Genomic DNA, 24980 nt, shown 5'->3' on the forward strand with positions numbered 1-24980 from the left:
CTTATTTGTTTATAAAATTTTAGATATTTTAAGTGATTCAATCATAAAAAATTTTCATTTCATTAGCAGCGTCCTTCTGGATTTAAGAGCGATCCCAATATCCCATATTCGCGATTGCTGTAATCGATTCTATTTCTAAAATCCCTCCGATTGCAAAAATGCTGAGAATGGCATATCAGTCTTAAAATGCAAACAGTTAATTTAAATAGATAAATTGACGTTTGGAAAATCATTTCTTTGTTTGGAAAATCATTTCTTTCTACCAGAAGACTTCGTCTTGATTAATCCTGAAGAATACACCAAACACAGACTTCGCAATATTTTAATAAACTGCACTTATAATAGTAAAAAAAATAATAGTAAAAATTTGAAATCCAAATCATAGTTTCACTTATGTTTGCCTGTCTTGGCTGTTAAGGCTGGGAAATACTGAATGTAAAGAGGTAATTATGAACATTTGGAAAGAAAATACCATACAGTGATTTTAAATAACTAAAGGTTACACACAAATTGTGCTAAAACTAAAAACGATAAGTTGTAAATTTAAATGTGTACTATATTTCGAATTTATGAAGAAATTTATTTTGCTTGTAAAAGATAAATTTACAATGAATAAAATTTCTGTAACTTGAAAAAAAATCACAACATACAGTTGTATGACTCAGAATATTTTCTTTAAGACGAATTTCTCATTTTTCTTCTTTCACACATTTGCTAAATTATATAAATTAACTCTGCGAATGTTGCGTTAGAATTAAGCGAATTTATCTGATACGTAATGTTTAGACCTCGAGGGGTTAAAGATTTACGTTTGGAACTCATGTAGGAGATTCATGCAATATTTGATTCTGATTTTCCCACCGAAATCTATCCACTAAAATTGTATTGATAGATACGGAATAAATATATCTAATAAAGTTTGTGAAACTAATTGCACTTTTTTTCGGATTAGCCATAAAATTTTCCAAGAAATTCCAAATATTGAACATAGGTTATGTGAAATAAAATTTCATACGTTAGTTAGATAGTATACTTCTAAGACGCATAAATTCTCTATTTAATTATTTAGTTTTCTTTTTCTTTTTATTTATTCGTTTATTTCTATTCCTTAATGCTTAAATATATGCCTTTTTTATTAATTTATACTCAGAAGTACGCCATATCTTTAAATTTTAAAGAATTATTATGTCCACATAGAAATAACCGTAAAATTGAAACAATATACGTTTCTTACACTAAACCTAAATTAAATTCAGTAAAAGTTGCATTTTCGTTTCGAAGTAAAAGGTTTTCTATGAAATATGAAAATATCTAAAAATATAAGTTCATGATGCATAAATAATTTCATTCTTTTTATTTAATTATTTATTCTATTCCTTAATTTCTTAAATAATTTTCCTTCTTTTACTAATTTATACTTAAAAGATTGCTATAACTTTGATTTATAATGAAATATTTTCTCTAATCCATTATGCTATAAAGTACTTTCTTCTTCCTTTTCGCATGCATTCGCGATGAAACTGGAAGCACCCTCAACAAATATTCGGAAGATTCGGACTTCGAATCTTGGCGAGAGTAAATGTGGATTACTTCAGTTTCCTGACATCGAATAATTTTAAGCGGGAACCCGAACTAAAAGGTGGTAGACGAGAATTCTTCACCACTAGGATCTTACGGACTGGGTCTCCTAATCTACTGTCACCCTTAAAAGGGACAATATACAAGGTATTTTACTCCCTACCACATGTGTTCGTGCTGTAACTGGAAGCACGTTCGACGCCTGTTCAGGAGGACCGTATTTCGATTCAATGCTCGTGCACTGGACATTTTACACGTCCCTGCACTGAAATAACTTAATGACTCTAAAGTGTCAACATAGAAATAAAACTAAAATTGAAAATAGGTTTATCCTATTTTAAGCCTAAACTAAACTCTTCAGCCAAAACTAAATTCACTAAAAACATTTTTTTTTTCTTTAAAATAACCCATAAAATTAAGATACAATAACACGCCGAACAAATATTAATTTAGAAGTCAAACAACAAAAATTTGAAAATATAACGCTGATTTTTGTTGTTTGACTTCTAAATTAACCCATAAAATGTTCTATGAAATTTCAAATGTTTGCCATAGTTATTGTGATGCGAAATAAAACTGCATACTATACTTCGATAATACTATTTCCATGACACATAAACTCTATATTTAGTATTTATTTATATTCATATTTTTTATTTATTCACTTATTTCTATCATTTAATTCCTTAAATATGTTTCGTTCTTTTATTAATTTGTACCATAGAGACATTAGGTTTTTTCGAAGCAGGAGATATGAAAAATGAGGACAGCCCTCACCGGGACTCGAACTTCGGATCTCTCGAATACCCGGCGAGCGTGCTGACTATTACAACACGAAGGCCTGCTAAGAAGGCGGAAGGAATACCTTATGTACTCCCCCTTTTAAAGAGCAACTGGGGATTAGGGAACCCAATCGCCAAATCTTGGGGGTGGAGAATCATCATTCACCATCTTTTTTATTTCAGGCGCTACTGTTGAGTCTATTAGGTTTTTTCGAGCAGGAGACATAAAAAATGAGTAACGCTGTTGCCGGAACTCGAACCTGTCGAAATAGGTGCCAAACGTGCTGACCACGAAGGCATGTAAGAAGGCGAGAAGAAATACCTTGTAATACTTAGAAGAAGGCGATAACATGGCGAAGTAATTTCTCTAACTATTATATCCTCATAGAAAAAAACCTAAAATTGAAAAATAGGCTTATCTTAGTCTAAATCTGAACTCATTTTTAAAAGAACAATGCTTCCCAGTAAATATCGAATGTTCTGCAAGCAGTTGCTTGAAATTACATGCAAACAACGTTGTCTGTGGTAAATATACCTAACAAAAAAGCAATAATTTTTAAAGCATCGCAAGCTTCAAAATCTGTTCCTATGAACATTATGCGGGTTTAATGCATCTAATTGTCCAGAAATATAAAAATTGATTCTGTTGAATACGGAAAATCTGAGATAGCAGTTTTAGCACAAACTATCCAAAGCCAAATTACATTTGAAAATTTTGGACATATGTTTATAAATACTTTTATGAGACGTATTCATAAGCGCTACGCATGCATTAAGTAACAAAAGTATATAACATAATAGCATATGATCTTTATTTAAGTGCAGCATTCATACGATCGTATAAATTTACCCTTTCGTACAGCTCGTATTCGGATTCAGCACTTTTGCAATTTGCTTGATGTTTTTTTACTTACACAATATATAGCTTCAGCTGCATAAAAATGTTTTCTGTACTTCCCTCTCAAATGCGGGGTTTGCATATTTTAAACTTTCCCTATTCCTTCCTTTTAAAATTTCAGTTTCTACATACGAGAAACCCTCACTTTGAATACAAGATACTGGTCTGGAAACACCATTTGCGATTTTGATATTAGTCCAAAATTCTGCATTAAAGGCGAAAGTAGGAATGTGTTGGAAATATGTAACATTATGGTGAAAATAAATGTTTACTTTTTTCAACCGACACTGAGTGAATCTAATACATCAATATTATTTGAAAAATCAAATTTTGCCAGTTCAGCTGTATTCTAATTAAAATTTTCCTCTGCCGTAATTAAAATTTATACATATATATGTTGTAAAATGTGCTTGGATTAATAATAACCGATTCTCAGCAGAGAAGATATTAAAACTGAGAAAGTTCATGAACGAGAAATCAAAGCATCTCTGTCATGCCATACGGAATAATGCTTGCTTTGATGAGCCATCAAATGGCTGCACCAATGGTACTTTCCTGAATACCTAAGTCCAGTTATTTATTCCCGGCCTAAATCGCGAGATATTAACATTTCAAGCTCATGTATTATACCGTTAATTAAATCTGACCGTTATGCATTGGACTTATTGGTTAAAATGCCCTCTCTTCTCTCATCGCCCTATTGGAATATTGACTTGTGTGTCTGGGACACCATAGACTATTGAAATAATTCAGCTTTCACTACGCTTAGATTTAAATCTGCTAAGGTATAGATTCAAGCACTGGCGATATTATTACAAAAGGTCTAAATTGTTTCAAACATAGTCATTTCGTTTGCGCCAATGACTGCAGTCTTTCAATTTATATTTCTTCGAGATATTCAGTAGCTTTCCAAAAGATTTGTAAATGGAAATTATTTACCTTTTCACTGCGTCAAAATTAAGCAATAAACATTAGCTGAAATCACTCAAATTTTTAAACTGTGCTTAGAAATCAATTTAAGAAATCTGAAGAATCCATAAATAGGAATGTTTAGAATATAAGGACTGGACGAAATGTAAAGACGAAGAGATGATGGGAGCTACAACATTATTTTTGGAATAAAATTTTAAAAAAAAAAGTCTGAAAGATCCCATATTTAATAATACGCGCAAACGCGCGTTTTTTTTTATTTGTACTCACATACACATTTCAAGAGCATTTGGGCTAAAATTACTTCAAAATTGTATGCCTCTGGAGTTTCCGAAAGACCGTTTTGCACGCTGGAGACAAAAATATTTCATTCCGTACATTGCGTTGCCACTGCTCGCTTTGGAATCACTCAGTGTCTTAAAAAAATTCGTTAAGGTTTAAAAATAATTGAAATATGTAATAAAACATATTCGAAATTCAAAGTTCGGGCTTCCAGGTGCCCATTTCCGGGTAGAGGACTACATTGTTCAAAATTTGATTTCTTTAAGTATTTTTTCACAATGCGTGAAACATACATACATTCATGCAGCTTCTTCATTATTTAGTTTTTTATATATAATACAGGTCGATAATATTGGGTGGCTACAAGTTAAAAATGATACATCACATTCAAGTGATTTGACGCAAAATGCCGTTTCGAATCTAATAGCACTTTGGCCTAACACCCCTTTAATTAATAACTAGCATAATAAACGTAACTATTTCTTAATAATTATTTATATGTCCTTAATGATGGGGTTAAGATATAAATGAATAAAAGTGTATTTTTTGGGAATGCAATATTTGTATGTGCTTCCAGAAATTAGATTTCAGCTAGAAAATTTAAGAACATACATTCAATTATCTGTGAATAATGGTATAACTAAACATTATAAATAAAGTAAAAAAAACACACAAACACACGCACGTGAAATTGCACATGCATAGGCTATTTTTATATCTATATATAGTTTCGAACGTTAAAAGTTACAATTTAATGAGGGAAGCAAAGATATAGCTCATCAGAATATGACTTCGCAGTTTTTTCTCACCTTTCACCTTGATAATACTTACACCTTGTTACCTTGCACCTTGTTAACGGGCATATACACTTTTAAATAATTGTTCTATATAAATGAAGAAGTGGTTCATATATTCTTTAATAAGTTGAATATAATGTATTATACTAATATTAGATGTTTTAAAAGCACGTTTTCTTAAGTAATTATGGGTTAGAAAGTACGTTTATATAACAGACAAGAAAAACACTTTCTGCAAGTTATTAAGTACTCAGTTTGACATAAACTAAAAGATTTCTTAAAGTTCTTCATTAAAGTATAGGTAATTACCATTTAATAACGGAAAAACACCATAATTTAATAATTTTAATAATCCATAACCACCTTTAATAACTGAAAATAACAAAAAGGATGAAACACTGGCCTGGTTTAAAAAATAAATGAAAAAGGCAAATTAAGGAAATTTGAAAGGTTTCAGATTTTAACGGTCGCCCAAAGGCGTTTATTGATGCTTTTTACGTTCTCCTTGAGTTCCTAATTTACCAGTCTGATACTATGCAGAGTCTTATTAAACTTGTTTTTTGTCTTTTAAGCTTTATCAGCTCAGGGGTCATTTTTTTCGCACTTACGCCATAAACAATTCCACAACAAAATTGAAAAAAATATAAAAACAACATCAGTGTGCATGCAGAATTCCGGATGCAGCATTACGTGTTGGCATACATTTTTCTGTTTTTCAGTCTTTTTAGTTCATCATGTAAATGTTCAGTTTTCTTACTTAAGATGGCTTTACAAAACGTTTGTCTTTTTATTATTAATGTTTGTGTATTTACTTTAATTATTAAATATCATATTCTTTGCGCTTACGCCACATAAAATTCGATTATACAGCAAACTCACGAAGTATTTTAAAAGAGCATATCTTTAGATTTTTCAATAGACAGTCTCACGCTGGAGTTAATAATGTTTCATTCTGTACAGTGTTGCCATTGCTCGGTTTGAAATCATTGAATTTGATAATCAAAATTTCGTTAAAAGTTTACAAAATGTAGGCAATGAAACAAATTCCAAATTCTGGTTTCTAGTTGCCCATATTCGTGTGGAGGAAAACGCTATTCAAAATTTGATGGCTCTAAGTACCGTTATTTTTTCACAATGCAAAAAACATACATGAAATAATGCAGATTCTTAATTATGTAATTTCTATAAATATAAGACAGAGCGATAATATTTGAAGGCAATAATTTGAAAACTGAAACATACATAAGAGCAAACCGACGCAAAATACCGTTTTAGACTAATAGCTCTTCTGGACTAACGTTTCTTTGAGCTAATAAACGAAAATTGAAAAAAGGACTATTCAAAGGCTATTATTCTCGTACTTGTTTTCTATACAGAAGTTTTACTGTAAGTATATTAAGAAGAAAAATATCCATAAATAGGGTTCAATAACGTAAAAACATTGCATTGCAAATTAACCTACTGGTCAAAAACAAACAAATAAATAAATGGAAATTGCTTCAAAGTTAAGCCAGTCATTTAAACCAGTTGCACTTGTTTTCTACAGAGCCTTTGTACCGTAAGTATATTAAAAATTAATGAATGCTAATACGAAAACGAAAACAATTAGTTCTTTTCTTAAGTTATATTTGGCACAGCGCTAAGAAAGAAAAACAACAACATCCAATTGATCAGAAAATTAGGAGGGAAGAATGAAACACATCTTTCGTTTCAAATAAGAAAGAATATTAAAATAAAATTTTTCATATCCATTTACGGCTTGCATTTACAAAGACTAAACTAATTTAATTGCTTCATTCGCTTAAAATGAATCAATTAGCAATCACAAGAGAACTTTTCTTTTAAAAATAATCTTTTTGAATTTTTATTTTGTATTTATGCCAGTTAATAAAACTAAAATATTTATAATAGGGAAGTTACCATTTACTACAAGTTGAGAAGTCATATTCGTGGATGTTGCACTATTGGTTGCTATGCAAGTGTATTGCCCTCTATCGCTAGCCTTGATTTTGCGAAACAGTATCACAGAAGAATCTTCCAGTAATTGTACGGATACTTTTCCAGAAGCCACAAAAGGAAAGCCGTTCTTCAGCCACTTAAATCTGATAGGAGGATCACCGGTTGTTACACTGCATATAATCTTTGCCCTTTCACCTTCATTGGCAGTTACAGTATCAGGAAAATACAGAGCGTCTATTACTGGAGCAACTGAAAGAAAAATGTATATGCGAAAATAGGAGTAGAACTTCAAAACCACAGATGTAATTTTAAATTTCATTTTAAAGATCATTTAATAAATAAATAATTAATTACTATATTTAACATTAATTACTATTATGCCCAAGCAAAAATGTTTAATAGTAATTTTAATCATTCTAATCACTTATTTTAACGTTTAATTAACCATATTTAGCGTTATAATGGGAATGTAAAATTAATTAAGGCTTTATTAAAGCAATAAAATATTTAAGCGGTGTGAAATGCTTGTTGTATTTTTTTTTTTTTTTTTTTTCAGTTCAATAAGACAGCCTTTTTCCAGCAGTAAAAATTTTTTATCTTGATTTTTGAGGTAAATTCGCTATCTGCGCAATTCTGCTTTTCCTTTTATATATTAAGAGGAAATTTACTTACACTTCCACTTTTAGTTGCATTTAATTGAAAAACGAAATCATATTTCTCAATAGATTCCATTGCTTTCTTAACTATCCGTAACAAACCAAAGATAAATATTCCTTAAAATTCTATATTTTGAATAGACTCCACGATAAGAATTTCAGTTTTGCATAATTATTTGAAATTTAGTTAAATACGGCTTCTCTTATAATTTTAGGCATAAAAGGTTCAAATATCAATAATAAGAAGTGTAATAAATCCATATTTTGATTATTTTTTACAATAGCGTACAAGTATTTTAATATTGATAATCTTTATTCAGTGAAATTTTATACGCCACATAATTTAATAAAATTCCTAAATGGTTCCTTCTTTTGGCTTTTCATCCATAACGGGATTCGTCTTTAATAAAAACCCTGTACTATCATGAGCAGAGTTTTCTAAATTACTTGAACTCCACTAGTGGCCGAGTACTTAAAGAAAGCTAAATACCGGATTTTCGGCCGTGGTTCAAGCCCAGTTTAATGAACTAACTTTATGTTTTTTTTTTTTTTTTTTTTTAATTTTTATTTTCAACTTAGCGTTTTTATGAACGTTTTTAACAGACGAAAAAAAATCCTTTTAGAATTTTAAATTAAAAATGTAACTGTTTTCTAAGTTAGGATTCAAAATTAGAAAAGTCATAAAATTTTAAGTTCCCAGGTCATTTTCAAGAGATGAAAAATTCAATTATCCCACCTTTATCTGTAAATGATGAATTGCATTTTCTGTTTCTTTAATAAATGCTTGAAAGTAAGGAAATTTTAATTTGACTAACTAATTCGATTTTATTTTCCTGCTAACGTATCATACCTCCATTTCTTTAAAATTCTTAAGCCCCGAACAATCTCAAGAATATGTAAAGTAAGAAGGAACAATGAGTTCTAGTTAATTTGAGAATGTACTTATATATGTAACATTTTTAGAATTATGCCACTACTGTGTTATTTTGGGACGACATATGATTTATGGAGAGAGATTTGACTCAGATAAGTAGTGTTACAAATGTCCAAGTGTTTTACTTGTCACTGTATGTTATAACGTCTTCATATTTAGTATCGTTTTTAACTAAATAATTTTTGAACTATTGAAATACAATATAAGAGGTCGAAAATACTGATAAACATTAAGTGTATGGGACACACTATGTATAAATGATCCATGTGCAAATTTCTCCTCCCATAAAATTATGCACTTTGTTTGTTTAAAAGTTGAACATTTTCCACATAATTTATTATATACGCGTGTAAAAGTTAAGTACAGCAACTGAAGAAACCTAATTCCGAACCCTTCCTCAAAGTAGACGGCCTCCATCTTCAGAAAGAAATCAAATCCAGGATTTACATCTATCCTACTTTCTTTAATTCAACATGTAATATATATGCATTAATAATTATCTAGTAATATCTGAAAATATGGTTAAAAATAAACAACCTGTTTTGGTAAATTAGAAAGTATATGCGTTATTAAGCGTTTACATTACGAGTAAATTTCGCAAACGTTTTACGGATGCATTTCAAACCTCATTTCCAAGAATTGCTATTCAAGAAAATTCAATGTATTTCCGCGAATGCTATGTATTCATCCCTTTTATATCAAAAATTGCAAGGAGGAGACACTTATCCAATGCGATGCAGATTTTCGATCAACTGAACGGCAGAAGCAGAGTGCTCTCGAGTTCCAAAGATCAAAGCTATCTTCCAATATTGCACACTTCAATCCGCTTTAAAATATGAACTTACGCAGCACATTCAAAATAAACAAACTCTTCATGATAAATGGGTGTTGTCATCGAGTCTATGATAACTTTGCGGATGCGGTGCCGATGGACATATCGCCGATGAAGGAGAACACGAAAGCAAGCTTAAAATGGTTTGGTCACGCACGCAGGACGGAGATTTATCGCAGCACGCGATCGTACATTATGGTGGTTTCCTAAAGTTTTCTAAGTTTTCTGATACCGGAATGAGAAGGAAATTAATAACTACATATAGCTTGCTATTATGCGTAGATAAAAACGTCTTTCTCAGAATAATTGTAATATCTGTTTCTGGCCAAACAAGAAAAGTAAGAAAGTTTTTTTTTCTTCTTCCTAAAACTCAGGTATGAAATGTTTTGAAGGCGGTTTCGAATTGAAATTAAACCTAATAAAAAATGGCAAATAGAAGACGAACTGATGATCATACGATTTAAAACAATTAAATTTTAAACCTTACAAAATCGATTCACTGAATTGAAGCTGTCAATAAAATATTTAGTTATCAATAAAAAAGAATGCAATTTAGAAAACTCTAATAAGGGTCACAAATATACAAGAAATAAGATTACTTATTTCTGAGTCTCGTAATATTATAAGTTAAAAACTCATTTATTAGAATATAAGCTTTATAAATGTCCAGAAAAATTAGGAATCGAATGTACTACAAATCGAATATATTTAAAACCTATCATGCAGATGTATTTTATAAAATAAAATACCGAAACTAAAAGAAATGGATTATTTTTTTTTTCAATTGCTCAGTTTGTTAAGAATGATTTGATGGCAGTCTGAAAAGTAACTGTGAGTGTGGAAGATAAATTAAATAACTTATGTGTTAGGGAATGGTAATATTTGCCAGATCGTGTGTATGATACTCTTAAATGGAAGATAAATTAAATAACTTATGTGTTAGGGAATGGTAATATTTGCCAGATCGTGTGTATGATACTCTTAAATGGTATCATCTCGGGATGTAATATTACACTTCCTTGAATACTCCTCTGAAGATAGTCAAACATCAAAATGACATCATCGACACAACGAAGTGCAGTTTCAAATATGCGAATTTTTTAATCTGATAAAAAAGCACGTGTACTGCAATACCAGATGAATGTGCTGCTTCCGCGCGGTAGTACTCTCACTTGTCTGACCGTGCGGTAGTACTCACAAGCTGTCTTGCGCAAAATTTCAAAAGAATAGATACATCTTTATATATATAAGAGGCTAAAGTGTGTGTCGCCGATAGTTTATTGTTGCCACTTGGAAAAATGAGGGCGAAAATTAACGTTTCCGCAGTTTTTAATTAATATCTCTGCCGATTTAAGTCGTACGAAGTTGAGAATGGTATCGTTGGATTCGGAGAATTTTTTTTGGAATCCCAGGATATGCGTCTCGAATTTCAACTCAGCGCCGTTCCATAGATATTCGAGAAAAAAGAATTTGGCACGTAGCCAAATCCTTCTAATAGGGAAAAACAAAGAAAGAAAGCGGAGAATGTAGGGGAAACGTAGGGGAAAATTAGTTTTTAATTGATATCTCGGCTAATTAAAGTCCCAAGAGACGCAAATGGTCAAAATGGCGTGCCACGGACCTGCGGAATCCAATGGTGTACTTCGCTAAGCCCGAGAGGCAGCCGTTTCGGAGGAGATGATGTTACTTCATCCCATATATATAACCATCTCAAGAATATGTAAAGTAAGAAGGAACAATGAGTTCTAGTTAATTTGAGAATGTACTTATATATGTAACATTTTTAGAATTATGCCACTACTGTGTTATTTTGGGACGACATATGATTTATGGAGAGAGATTTGACTCAGATAAGTAGTGTTACAAATGTCCAAGTGTTTCACTTGTCACTGTATCTTATAACGTCTTCATATTTAGTATCGTTTTTAACTAATATCATATTTAGTAGCGGCTTAAGTGTCTGTTTGTCACTGATAGTTTATTAGTTGCTTGCGTAACTGTACTAGGAGTGAAGTTGCCACGGCACAAGGTTGCCGTTTCAATTGAGAAGTAGACAGTTTCCTGTAAAACTTGCCTTTGCTATAAGTCTCAGGGCCAAACGCTTAAGGGTGTTGGCATTTTTTTACCTGATCCTGCATTTGGACACAGTCAACTTTATGTTGCCTGTTCAAGAGTTCGTGAAAGAACGGACATAAAATTAAAAATAATTGATGGTCCTCTGCAAGGCGAACTTACAAATGATGAAAAGATCTACACAAGAAATGCTGTGTACAAAGAGATCTTTGACATGTGAATTAACATTTTATTATTTAAATCACCTGTATTTATTGAGCTAGCAGTGTCTCTTAAGAAATGTACCGCCAGTGGTTTCCTTCATTGGACTCTACTTTGAGCAATTAAGCAAGTAGAAGGGGCAGTAAGCAAAGAGGCGTCCTCACCGCCTACCCTGGGTAATATAAGCGAATTCTACCAATCAGGACTGCCAAGAAACTGCAAGGCATTACGTGGTGGACTAGGCAGCTGAGACAAATGCGCTAAAGGTGCAGAGCGTTACGTCGCCGTCTCCGAACGGCTGTAGACGACACAGAAACAGAAAGGTTGCTAACTGCATTCCGACAAGCACGGGCTACTTATAAAAAAGCAATTCTAGAAGCCAAAATCAAAAGCTGGCGCAATTTTTGTACCAGCAATAGCAATCCTTACGGAATCCTGCATAAACTGGCCACGCCGAAAATCTTCCAGCCGGCACAAGTGCCAGTGCAGCCAGGTAATCTACCACAAACAATTGACTTATCAGGGTCCACGGCCACAGCACTGCTTGATGCAATTTTCCCAGCGGATCCAGAACAGGATGACACGACAGCCCAGCGACTTTTGAGAAACGCCACAGAGATCCCAAGAACGCCAGAAGATGTCCCCAATACAATGCAGGAAATCACTCACATCTTCCGCCATCTACCACTGAAGAAGGCACCGGGTCCGGACGGACTTGATTATGCAATCTTAAAGGTCGCCTCCCGAGCACGGCCCACCTTCTTTCGCCTCTACTTCAATAAACTCCTGCACCACAGAGTATTTCCATAAGCTTTCAAGAAGGGACACGTGGTACTTTTTCTCAAAAAAGATAAGAACCCAATAGATCCCTGCTCCTTTCGTCCGATCTGTCTCCTTTCAGCTTTGGGTAAGATCTATGGAAAGATCATAGTTAACAGGCTGAAGTATCATATTCACAAAAACAACTTCCTCAGTCCCAAGCAATATGGCTTCCGTTCAGGTTGCTCAACCACACATGCCCTTCAACGAATATATGATGAAGTCCAGCTTAATCGCTCACAGAATCTTCAGACTGCATTCATCTCAATAGACCTCCAGAGCGCTTTCGACACCCTTTGGTGGTCCGCCATCAAGCAGGCCCTCAGAGAGGCGCAATGCCCGGAGAACATCTACCAAGTCTTTGAGAGTTATCTCACAGATAGGCAATTACTTATGGCAAGCAATAATGGCATTGTTACTAAGACTCAAGTCAGAGGCTGCCCACAAGGGTCCTGTGCAGGGCCTTTGCTCTGGAACCTGACATTTAACAAAATCCTTGAAGCGACGTGGCCTGATCACACAACTATCATTGCATATGCTGATGACGCGGCTCTCCTTGTTAAAGGTCGCACACGAGACGAAATTGAAGCCAATGGCAGCGAAGCGTGCGCCAAGTTCGCAAGCCTATGCGAAGACCTTAAGCTGAGGATTTCTATCACCAAGTCTTCTGCACTCCTCATCCCGAGACCGGGCACGAGGCCTGTACGTCGTCCCTGTATCCGATTACTTGGCCGCAACATTAAATTCACGGATACACAGAAGTATCTAGGAGTGGTCTGGGACTCTGGCTTAACATGGGTGCCACATTTGCAGCAACAGAGAGCAAAAACCTCCGCTATAGCCAGAATGACACGGAAATTTCAAGGAAGGAATTGGGGACTAAATCCCCACATTCAAAAAGTGCTTTATAGCACGGTGGTGGAAAAGATTGCGCTGTACGCAGCTGCAATCTGGGCTCAACCGATGACAACGAGGAAAATCAAGCAGTTAACATCACTCCAACGCCCTTTTGTCATAAGCATCTGCAGGGCATACTGCACAACAGCCACGAGCTCCGCCCTTACTCTAGCAGGTATAGTCCCTCTACACATCCAGGCCGAGCTAGAGGCGACATATACGAGAGTCCTTCACTTGAGGAAAGACGCCTCCTTCGCAGGTACTCTCTACAGTCCAGCACTTTATGAGCACCCCAAGACACCGCTGCACACACATCCAGCGCATAAAGGACTAGGGGTCCACACCCACATCATGCAACAGCCCAACAAGGAAATACAGCACATCAGCAACCATACACTTTACACTGATGGTTCTAAACATGCTGGAGGCGTTGGCAGTGCTTTCCTGCACTGTTGGCAAGGCCAAGAATTACATCATTGGAAAGGCCACCTAGGTGACAGCAAAAGCGTCTTTCAGGCAGAAGTGATAGCAATTACAGCTGCTGTTGAATATCTAATAAGCCGAAAAATCTCAAAAGCTTATCTCTATACGGATAGTATGTCTGCCTTGCTGGCCCTAAGCAAACACAACCATGTTTCCCCGTTGATCATCCGCCTTCAAAAACTCTTAAAAGATAACCCACAGGTACACGTGGACATGACGTGGGTGAAAGCTCATGAAGGCAATGCAGGTAATGAGGCAGCGGACGTGCTCGCCAAAGAGGCAGCCTCAAACATCAACGCACGTCCCATCGCTGTTCCGGCGCCACCTTCCCATCTTAAAAGACTGCTGAAAGGCGTAGCAGTCCAGTGGTGGCAAAGAGTATGGGAACATGGAAACACAGGAAGAAGAGTGTATGGCTTTCTACCGATGGTGACAACGAAGAGACTCATAGCAAACGCTCCACTTACTAACTTTGTAACTGGGCACGGTCCCTTCCCGGACTACTTCAACAGACGCAATATTTCTAATACAGATCGCTGTGTATGCGGGGAAGAGGGGACACCCGATCACTATATCTTCCGGTGCCCACTCACAGAACAGTACCATTTCCCGGAACCCACGAACATACCTGCCTTCCACAAGTTTATCCTTAAAAATAAAGCGGCAATCAACACAGTGTGCAAAATCGTTAACACCATTAAGGCCTACGGCCAAGACCTTTGCCTCCCATTATAAAACAGTGCTATTCATAATGATCTCAGTGACTGCATTCTGCCTTAACAAACTGTGCAACAACACATACTGCATGCTGTATACCGCTAGTATTTCACTTGTGGGTATTGCGTACATTCTGTGCAATGTGCCTAGTACTGCCACTGTAAAGTACTTTTCCTGAAACTATACTGAACTGCCACTATAACTGTGCACCTTATAAGTAGTTTTATGTGTTTAATGCAATGTGTGTGTTTAACGTAATGTTTATATATGTTTTATGCTGTTTAATGTCGTATTGTGTGTACTTTGTATCATTGTACTGTTATGTTTTGTATATTTTGTGTTGAACTGTGTTTTCTCTATGTATATTTATTTGTCATGTATTTCAAATGTGTGTGCTTAATTATGTATCATATTAATGTGTAATGTGTATATGTAATAATGTATGTATATAATGTGTATGTAATTATGTATCATATTGATGTATAAGTAGTATTTTATGTGCAAGCTCTAACCCAAGTGTAAGCAGTAATTTATGAGTAATAATATGTAATATAATGCATATGTTTAAGTATATTAATGTGTAAGGTAATGGGTATATGTAATTATGTATCATATTAATATGTAAGCAGTATTGTCTGTACAAGCAGCAAATCATGTGTAAGCAGGAATATGTGTGAGCAGTAACTTACGTGCAAGCAGTAATTAATGAGTATTTTTGTATCATACTAATGTGTAAGCAGTAACTTATGTGTAAGGAGTAATTTATGAGTATTTATGTGTCATACTAATGTGTAAGCAGTATTTAATATGTAAACAGTAACTTATGCGTAAGCAAGAACTTATGCATCATCAGTAGGCAGCAATTCCTGTGTACGTAGTAATTTACGTACAGTGCAACTAAATATGTATGTAATCTTATACATGTAATTTATGCATAAGCAGTAACAAGGTGCAAGCAGTAACTTATGCGTAGGCAGTAATGTATCATATTAATGTGTAAGCAGTATTTGAATTATATTAATGTGTTATCATGTATCATATTAATGTGTAATGTAATGAGTATAATTATGTATCATTTAAAGTGTAAGTAGCATTCTATGTACAAGCATTAATTCATGTGTAAGTAGTAATTTATGTATAAACAGTAATTTAGGAGTAATAATGTGTAATATAATGCATATATTTATGTGCATACGTAAGTATATTAATGTGTAAGGTAATGTGTATATGTAATCATGTATCATATTAATATGTAAGTAGTATCTTCTGTGCAAGCAGCAAATCATGTGCAAGCAGCTTATGTGTAAGCAGTAATTAATGAGTATCTATTTAACATAATGTGCAGCAGTATTTTATATGCAAGCAGTAACTTATGTGTAAGGAGTAATTTATGAGTATTTATGTATCATACTTGTCTGTAAGCAGTAACTTATGTGTAAGCAGGAACTTATGTATCATCAGTAAGCAGCAATTCATGAGTACGTAGTAATTTATGTACAATGCAACAGAATATGTATGTAATGCAATGGTATAACGCAACTATGCACAATGCAGCTATGTAATATAACCCCTGACTGAAACAGCATGCTGTTTCATACTCCGCACTGAATAACCAAATACGTGTAAACTGTGATCCGAATGTTGCTATATGTACAATGCTATATGTAATAATGTATCATATTAATGTGTAACCAGAATTTTAAGTGCAAGCAGTAACTTATATAAGTAATAATTTATGTGTCATCAGCAGGCAGTAACTTATGTGTAAAGTAGCAGTTATGTATAGTGCAACAGTATATGTGTGTAACGCAACGGTGCATTGCAACTATGTAGTATATTCTTTAACTGAAACAGCATTTTGTTTCATACTCCGCACTGAATAACCCAATATGAGTGAACTGCGATCTGAATGTTGCCATATGTACAATGTATTACGCAATTGTGTATCATATTAATGTGTAAGCAGTATTTTTCAGTATTTGTATCATATTAATGTGTAATTATGTATCAAATTAACGTGTAATGTAGCATGTATATGTAACTGAGCATCATATTAATGCACCATATTAATGTAGTCATATTAATGTAAGCAGTATTTCATGTGTAAGCAATATTTCATGTGTAAGCAGTAATTTATGTGTAAGCAGTAATTCAGGTACAAGCACAAGCAGTAACTTATGTGTATGCGATAATTTACGAAAAAGCAGAATTTATATGTTATCAGTAGGCAGTAATTTATGAGTAAGTAGTAATTTATGTTGAAGTATCGATAAACTCCCGGTGCGCCCTTATGGGGCCACAGGGAGTTGTTGCGTCTGGATAGGGGAGGGTGTGGGACATATGCCTGTTTACCTCTGTTAGACGCCAGGCGTTCCCGTCCTCCGTCACCTGTCACCTGTCACCTGGGTAATATATATTGAACAAAGTTTCAATAGGCAGTCGCTTTAAGCCTTCATTTATAGCTTTATAGAAACATAGAAACGTAACAAATTTATCTACGATCCTCATAGTTTTACAGGAAATATTATAGATATCCACTCTCCTATTAGCACAATGAAGAAAATGCAAAACGAAAACAGACATAAACAATTTCGGATAATCAAATTTGATAATGCTCAAATTTTTCTAAAGCAATGCTTCCAGTTAAGTGCCTTTCTGCAGAGTTCTCATACTTGTTCAAGTCGGAATCATTAACATTTTACAGCGTTATTTGAAACACGCTTGTAGAATCAATGAATATGTAAATTTTAATATCGTAGCATATTTAACTTAAATAATCAACTTATGATTGCGACTATTTTACTAAACATTGGAACATATGAAAGTTTTGTAAATTCGGGAAATTATATGCCTAATTTTATTATTATTCATTTCAAATGCATAAAAAATATTCTTAAAAACTGCGGAAAGCATATGTTTATAAATATTATGAAGTCTAATTTTATGGCCTAGGTTTGGCGAGTATGATCAGATTTTGTGAAATACACTGTAGAGGAACACCCCGTTTAAACATTTGATCATTCCTGAAGATCCTCATTTTTCTAGTCCAATATAATTATTAGCTAAAATGTATTGAAAAATCACTGTTGTATCCTACACAAATTATAAATACACTCCTTATTCCTTGCATATATCATTTTAAGACCAAAAAAGCAATAATAAAATTGGTTAGCAAGATTTCAGTTTAGAATTAATTTTAATTAATAATTTATTTGGTTAGCATTTGGGAAAAAATAATATATATATAATTTTAACATACTTAGCTGTAAAGAAAAAAATGCGCTAGCATTTTTATGCATACGATATCCTAAAACAAAATTAAATTATAAATTGTATTCTTATTTTAAGGAATAAGTAAATGAATTATATTTGACACAGCATTTATACTTAATCCAGGTACTTAGACAGATTAGTAATACATATGGCATTTGTACGTACTCCAGGTACTTAGACAGAGTATTATGACATTTAACTTAGTATTAGAAATTAATTTTTGTACATGTATTATTACATTTTTTATACCATCCGAAAAGTGTTACTATTCTAATACTGTAAAGAAGCATATAGTTTTATCATTAGTATGGAAATATTTATAAAGCATTTTTCAATTAAAAATGTATTTTTTAAGGTTTACTCCTTGGTTTCTTTACATAATTATGTATCTTAAATATTATTATTAAATGATAATCTTAAACATTATTATAGCACAGTCAATGATGTTATATGTATGCTGATTGTGATAGCCTGTTTTTTGTGCACCAAGGAGATGTGATGTTATGGATGGTCTGATTATATCCAATTTGCTATGAATTGACTAAATATCCGATTTGTCACCACTCACCACCATATCCAAAACATATCCTATCCTCACTGTACCTCTTTATGCTTAACCTATTAAATACATATCTTAGGTGTGTAATTCAAATCATGTCATAAGTCTCTGTTACATTGAGAAGAGCCTAGGCTGATTGATTCCCTTACTTATCGTCATTTTTACGTATTTAGACCGACCATTCATGTTTTTGCTTACTTTTTACCTTTGCTTACCTTTTTGCACTTATGCTTCTGAGTTATTCAAGCTCGTTTTCCTGTTATCTTTATGTACTTATTTGAAGTACTGATATTGTTGCACAGAATATGTTTTGGGCTGCAGAGCAAGAGTTTACTTTCCCGGATAAAAAGGAAGCTAATTTTACTTATCACTTAACTAAAAAGCTCGGATGAAACCAATATCTTACTTTTTATCTTTCAATATAGATTTTCGTTTTGTCCTTTTATACTTAAAGATATTATAAATCCCTCTTGCAGTATTTTTCATACCATCAATAAACTCTTTAGTCAAGCTGTCTTGTTGATTTAAGACAGGTTTTTGTTTGCTTAGTAACGCAGCTCTTAGCTGGTTTATTATTTAATTAATTAATTTAAGGAATCCGTTTTCCATTTCTTGTTATGAGTATAAAAGCAACATTTCTCAGTTTTTGCTATTTTCTTTCTACACCTTTCGGAATCCTAATTCAGCACACGTTTAACATGTTGCTTATGCGTCTTTTAATTCCCCACTTCCACACAAAAGCAAATGAAACAAATATTTGGGTATCACATCCATGGGCAGCACGACATATTTATATCTAATAATTCGGAAACTAAGTACCGTTTTGGAAAAAAAAAATAGTAAAACAAATTTTTCGAATCCAATTTTATTTTTACATGAAAATACATGTCTTAAACTATTTTTCAACATAGTTTCCGCCAATGATCAAACACTTGTCATAGCGGGTGACCAGTTTTTGTATACCATCGTCAAAGAAACTTCCCACCAGTTTCGATAACCACGACTCCACAGCATTTTTCGTGTCATCGTCAGATCCAAAGCGCTTGCCACCAAGCTCGCGCTTCATGCGCAGGAACAAGTGATAGTCGGACGGCGACAAGTCTGAGCTGCACGGCGGGTGATCGAACTGCTCCCAATGAAACTGTCGAATTAACGATTGAGTGACACCAGCAGTATGGGGCTGAGCATTGTCATGGAGCAACACAATTCCTTTACTGAGCATTCCTCTTCGTTTGTTTTGAATGACACGCCTTAGTTTTGTTAAAGTCTCACAATATCGTGCCGCATTAATCGTTTCACCTCTGGGAAGAAATTCAGTAAGCAAAACGCCTTTCCTATCCCAGAAGACAGTGCACATGATTTTTTGTGATGACATTGTCACTTTGAACTTTTGTTTTTTCGGAGAATGAGTGTGTCTCCACTCCATCGATTGTTGTTTCGATTCTGGTGTGAAATGACACACCCAAGTTTCATCACCTGTAACAATTCGGTTTAAAAAGTTTTCTCCCTCATCACTGTATCGCGTGAGAAGTGTCAGGGCACTACCAAGTCGCTTTGTTTTGTGAACATCAGTGAGCATTGTTGGAACCCATCGGGAACACAGTTTGCGATAATTCAAGCGGTCAGACACAATTTCGAACAAAACAGTACGTGAAATTTGTGGAAATGCCTCTGAAAGAGTTGTCATTGTAAAGCGTCTGTTCTCATGAATTGCTTCATCAACTTTCCTTACCAAATCATCGGTGACAACAGAAGGCCGACCACTCCGAGCCTCAGCGTGGACATTTGTTCGACCTGCATTAAACATTCTTACCCACTTTCTCACCATTCTATCACTTATCGCATATTCACCGTAAACTTCTGTCACTTGACGATAAATTTCGACCGGTTTAACATTCCTCGTGTTCAAAAATTTAATCACGGCACGAATCTCACAGTTAGCGGGAGAACTAATTGTCTTAAACATTTTGAATGTGCACAGCAAACTGAAAACACAACATAGAGCAACCAAAATGGCGACAATTTAAAGTCAGTGAAAACGAAAGACTAGTTCGCATGCGCGGGACGCCTACCGCAGCGCTGCGACGGCGCTAGAATGAAACGGTACTTAGTTTCCGAATACGCTAGGTATATAGTAACTTCTTGATAAAGAGCTCCTGAAATCCGCTGTGGTTAGTAGTTCGTTAATTTAAGATTGGGTCTTTCTTTTCACTCTTTTATTGCTGGATGAAATGTATTTCTTGTTCAGCTATGAATATCGCATCTCTAAAGGAACGCTAAGAAAAGATGTGTGTTTGAATTTGCTCAAGAATCAAGAATCAAGGATTCTGGCTAGAGAATGCAACAACCTGCATAAAAGAAATATAAAACAGAGTACATACTTTCTGAAAGTTAAAAATGAATTTAGTCAAGTGACATACTTCATTAAAAATCTACGAAACATAAATTCTTGAATGGCTGTTTTTTGAAAACGTTACTTACTTTGGGATGACGTGCAAAATTGGCACTGAAAAAAAAAAAAGTCTTATTGCGACCTAAATAGCTTTTATGCGAAATGACTATCAGTTTAAGACTTATGTTAAACACATTTCTTTAAATATGAAATTTAGGATTTTAAGGTAGTTCTAGAAACAATAATTTAAAAACACGAAAGCTTATAAATTAGTATTTACTTGCATATAAGCTATCTTTTTAAAGTATAAATTCAGAAAATTAATAAACTTTTAGGAATTTCGGTTTACTTTTCCTCAAAATTTACATATATGATGACTAGAATATGTCTGATCCCATAGTAAAAATTTACATTTTCTGTAACTAACGTGTCTACGGAAACTTTTGTGGGGGTGGGTCTACAAAAACTGTTTTTCTTATTCGTTTTTCTTTATTAGATCTATTTCTTAAATTGGACCACGGATATACAAGCAAACGTCCAAGAGTGAACAATGATGTGGTTGAACAATGTTTAACCACATTAGGTATATGTAATAAATACAAACGATGATGGTACTCAAGAATGTTGATATTCAAGAAGCGTTTAATGCGTTTAAGAATTTTTTAGTACTCATGCAACATGTCTTTTCATTATTTATATGAAGAAGCGAAAATTGAAATTTATTTGCTTTTGCAATTTTTATACTCTTATATTATATGAGCCCTGGTGTTAAGCGAGCGAAATCTCAGACTTTAGAATTAACTAAACGATTTAAAGAAAATTTTCAATGATTTCTTATCGAATCATGTGCTGATTATAGGATTATAGGTTTATTTGGTTCAGTAAAAAGCTGTTTCTATAGCGTTTCTTTCTTAATATTTATAACACATGAAAGCTTGTTTTACTTAAAACTGTATGAAAACGAAATATTTGTAACTCATTTTTCAAGTGACAAATTTCTTCAAATGTTTTATTGTGTTTAAAATGCTTATTCAGGCAATTGAAATGTTTCCTTCAAATAAATGATCAAATAAATGATAAATTTTGCGGCGTTATGGAAACCAGTTCGCTGGGAAAAGTGATTTATTTATTGTATTGAAATATCTTGCTTTAAAAACATCCTTTTTTCTTTCACTGGTTGATAATTGACTAAATGAAATTTTCGCATGAAGTTTAGAAACTAATTTCAGCATTTAAAATTTCCATTTTATCAATCGAAATTCATTAAATTAACTACACACATTTCGAAGGCTAACATTATTTAAAAACAACAAATCAATAATTCTTAAAATAAATATTTCAGTATTTCCGTGTTTAAATACATTTCAGTTCTTCAGTTTAAGTATAATCCATTTAATGTTTCACGTAGCATGTGAATGTATTATATTTTGAATTTCAAATATTTTATATCCGTCCATTTAGCGTTAAATTCATCATTTTCAAATCACTACCACTATTTGCTTTCCAGATGAGTTTATTTTTGCTATCATTTACCGAAAAGATTTCCGTTTTACATTTTCTTCTTACAGTAAAGAGATCACCGATAACAAAATTCATGTAATTGGAAAAAGATTTATGTTTATTTACGCAGACTTCATCGACGCTCTCGTACTGCATTCAATAAATGATATATTTATTCGTCTGTGTCCATTATCCCTGGCATTTGTTTCCTCCATATGTTATACTGTTTTTATCTCTATTAAACCTGGGATATAGTAAAGATAAAATTTATTTGATGCATAGAAATTCCCTGGCGCCATAACAAACAGGCGACTGGCGCTTAATGAGTATCGCAAGAGCCAAATTGCCTAGAGTTGTAAAATATAAAAGCAAACCATTTTGCTTTTAGCGGCAATTTTCAGGGTATATTAAATTAAATGCTGTATAAATAATCAGTTGCTTTTCGGTAATTCTTATTCGCTTTTAAAGGAAGTAGGATTTGCATCTTTAAATCGTAAACTTGATGATGTAGCTTTCCGTTTAGTACATCTACCAGACTTTATTTTTTTCATCATTTCCGTGTACCTCAAAACTACGATTCTTATATATTTGCCTTAAAACACGTGAATTCTGGATTTGTTTACCACTTATGTAAAGCTAAATAAAGCGAAGATGACTTTTGTCATCTTACATTTAATTCATATCAGTACTTACCCACAATGGATACATAAGTTGATCCTGATGCTGTTAGACCATCAGGACTTCTAACTACGCATGTGTACTTTCCTTCATCTGCTGCTTTCTGCACATCATGAATAGTTAAGCTACCTGCAGAATTAAGTTTATGTCTGTGATCGAGCGGAAGAATGATTCCTCCTGCAAAGAAATATAGAAATTCAATTTTCTATGTGAAATCGTTAAGTTGTTTGTTTTGCGATTCTTTTGTATGATCAAATAACATACGTCATCACCAAGAACTTCTGGAATAACCTTACTCTTGGTTTAACATGTTCGTGGCTGCCAGTTCTTATGGAAATTATGCGTCATCCTGTGAATATACCAGCGGCTTGTTGTAGGGCGTTTTTTTCATTTACTAAAGGTTTTATTAAGTTAGAAAATTTGCCCTCGCAAGTACCGGATTTCTTAAGACTATTGAACACTGGTAGTTCGAACAAGGTTTCCATCTAAGTAAAACGGGCTCGCTGCATGGGATTTTTCTCATAGTGCTTTTCATGAATACAAACAAGTTTCCTTAAAAAGGCCTCCTTTCCCTTAGATAGCTCTCGCGTTCTTTGCCTTACAGCCTAATTAGCCATGACGAAAAGTGATATTTCTTTACATTAGTATGACATATAAGCACATTTTACGGGGTTTTGTGATTGTGGTGGTAATTAATATTTTGTTTCTGATTGTGATAATAACTCATCTTTTGCAATTTATAATGTACGTATATCTTAAAATTAGTTTAGGGATCTTATCAAGAGGTAGAATAATCCTATAAAAATTAAATCTAAAATTTGAAATATGTCGTCTAATATATCTTCGCTTTCGCTTGGAAAGGTGGCATATTCAGCCATTAATTTTGGAAAAATTCCTTAACTTATGAGGAATTTTATTAAACCTTTCTTAAATGTTTCATTTCTTTCTGGCAAACTATAATTTCGAAACGTTTCAAAGTCCAACTGAAGTAAATTATATTAAATTTTCTTCAATCCTAATGCATTTCATAAAGAATATAGGATCGTACTCGAAATTTTCACAGAATAAAAGCTTTTCTTTCCTTATTTAGTTATTCGTAACCTATTTTCAAAACATTTATGTCAGTTGGTATTTGCATTTGTATTTGGTTTAATGCAGAACACTTAAAAGATTACATAGATACACAATAGCGTACAAAGTTAAGCGAACTGGTACATTATACTGAATTTCTGAAAAACTAATGAACAAAATTTATAACAGAGAAAGAGGTGCACTATTTGAAAGCCATTTTGTGTACACATTCTCATAGTGCTGCGATATCGAACTGAAAATGAAAGTAATATGAAGTATGGTTCCCATCCCCCCCCGACAAGGTCTCACAGAGAGAGCGCATGCTGAACAGGAGACAGTTGAGAAGTCCCTATCGCAATCGATCCCACTTCTACAGCACTGCACATTTTAACTTCAGGATGGTACTCGGAGAAGGATGGCGATATGAACATGTCTTCCCAAGAGCGTCCCATACATGTTATATAAGGCTAGATTCAAGTTTAGAAGATATGGCTGGCTAATACATGCGGCAAATATTCTCTTATCTAGATAATCGTCGACTAGCTGAGGTCTTTGAAGACCAGCGTTGTTTTCCATTAACCGAAACCTAGGACCAACTGTGCTTTTGAAAATTCGAACACAGGGCTCTAAGATCTCTCTAAACCTTATAGCAGTTTGAGAGCTTTGTCA

General features: G+C 33.8%; 1 protein-coding gene across 6 annotated transcripts in view; it reads right to left on the minus strand.

The window, feature by feature from the left end:
- The window catches only part of LOC118188464 (cell adhesion molecule Dscam1-like), a 572681-nt gene that overhangs the window by 315347 nt on the left and 232354 nt on the right, over nt 1-24980 (minus strand). For all 6 annotated transcript variants that reach the window (XR_015041171.1, XR_015041170.1, XR_015041169.1 and 3 more), the window contains exons 9-10: nt 23256-23417; nt 7188-7475 (exon numbers count right to left, since the gene is read on the minus strand). Coding sequence is in view for 3 of the 6 variants with exons in the window: in XM_085816872.1 (XP_085672998.1) it covers nt 7188-7475; nt 23256-23417 (450 nt within the window). In the remaining 3 variants the exon portion in view is untranslated. The remainder of the gene's footprint in view (nt 1-7187; nt 7476-23255; nt 23418-24980) is intronic.

Source organism: Stegodyphus dumicola, chromosome 5 (assembly GCF_044657685.1).
Source record: "Stegodyphus dumicola isolate Sdum_Otavi_A_Nest chromosome 5, ASM4465768v1".
Taxonomy (NCBI): Eukaryota; Metazoa; Arthropoda; class Arachnida; order Araneae; family Eresidae; genus Stegodyphus; species Stegodyphus dumicola.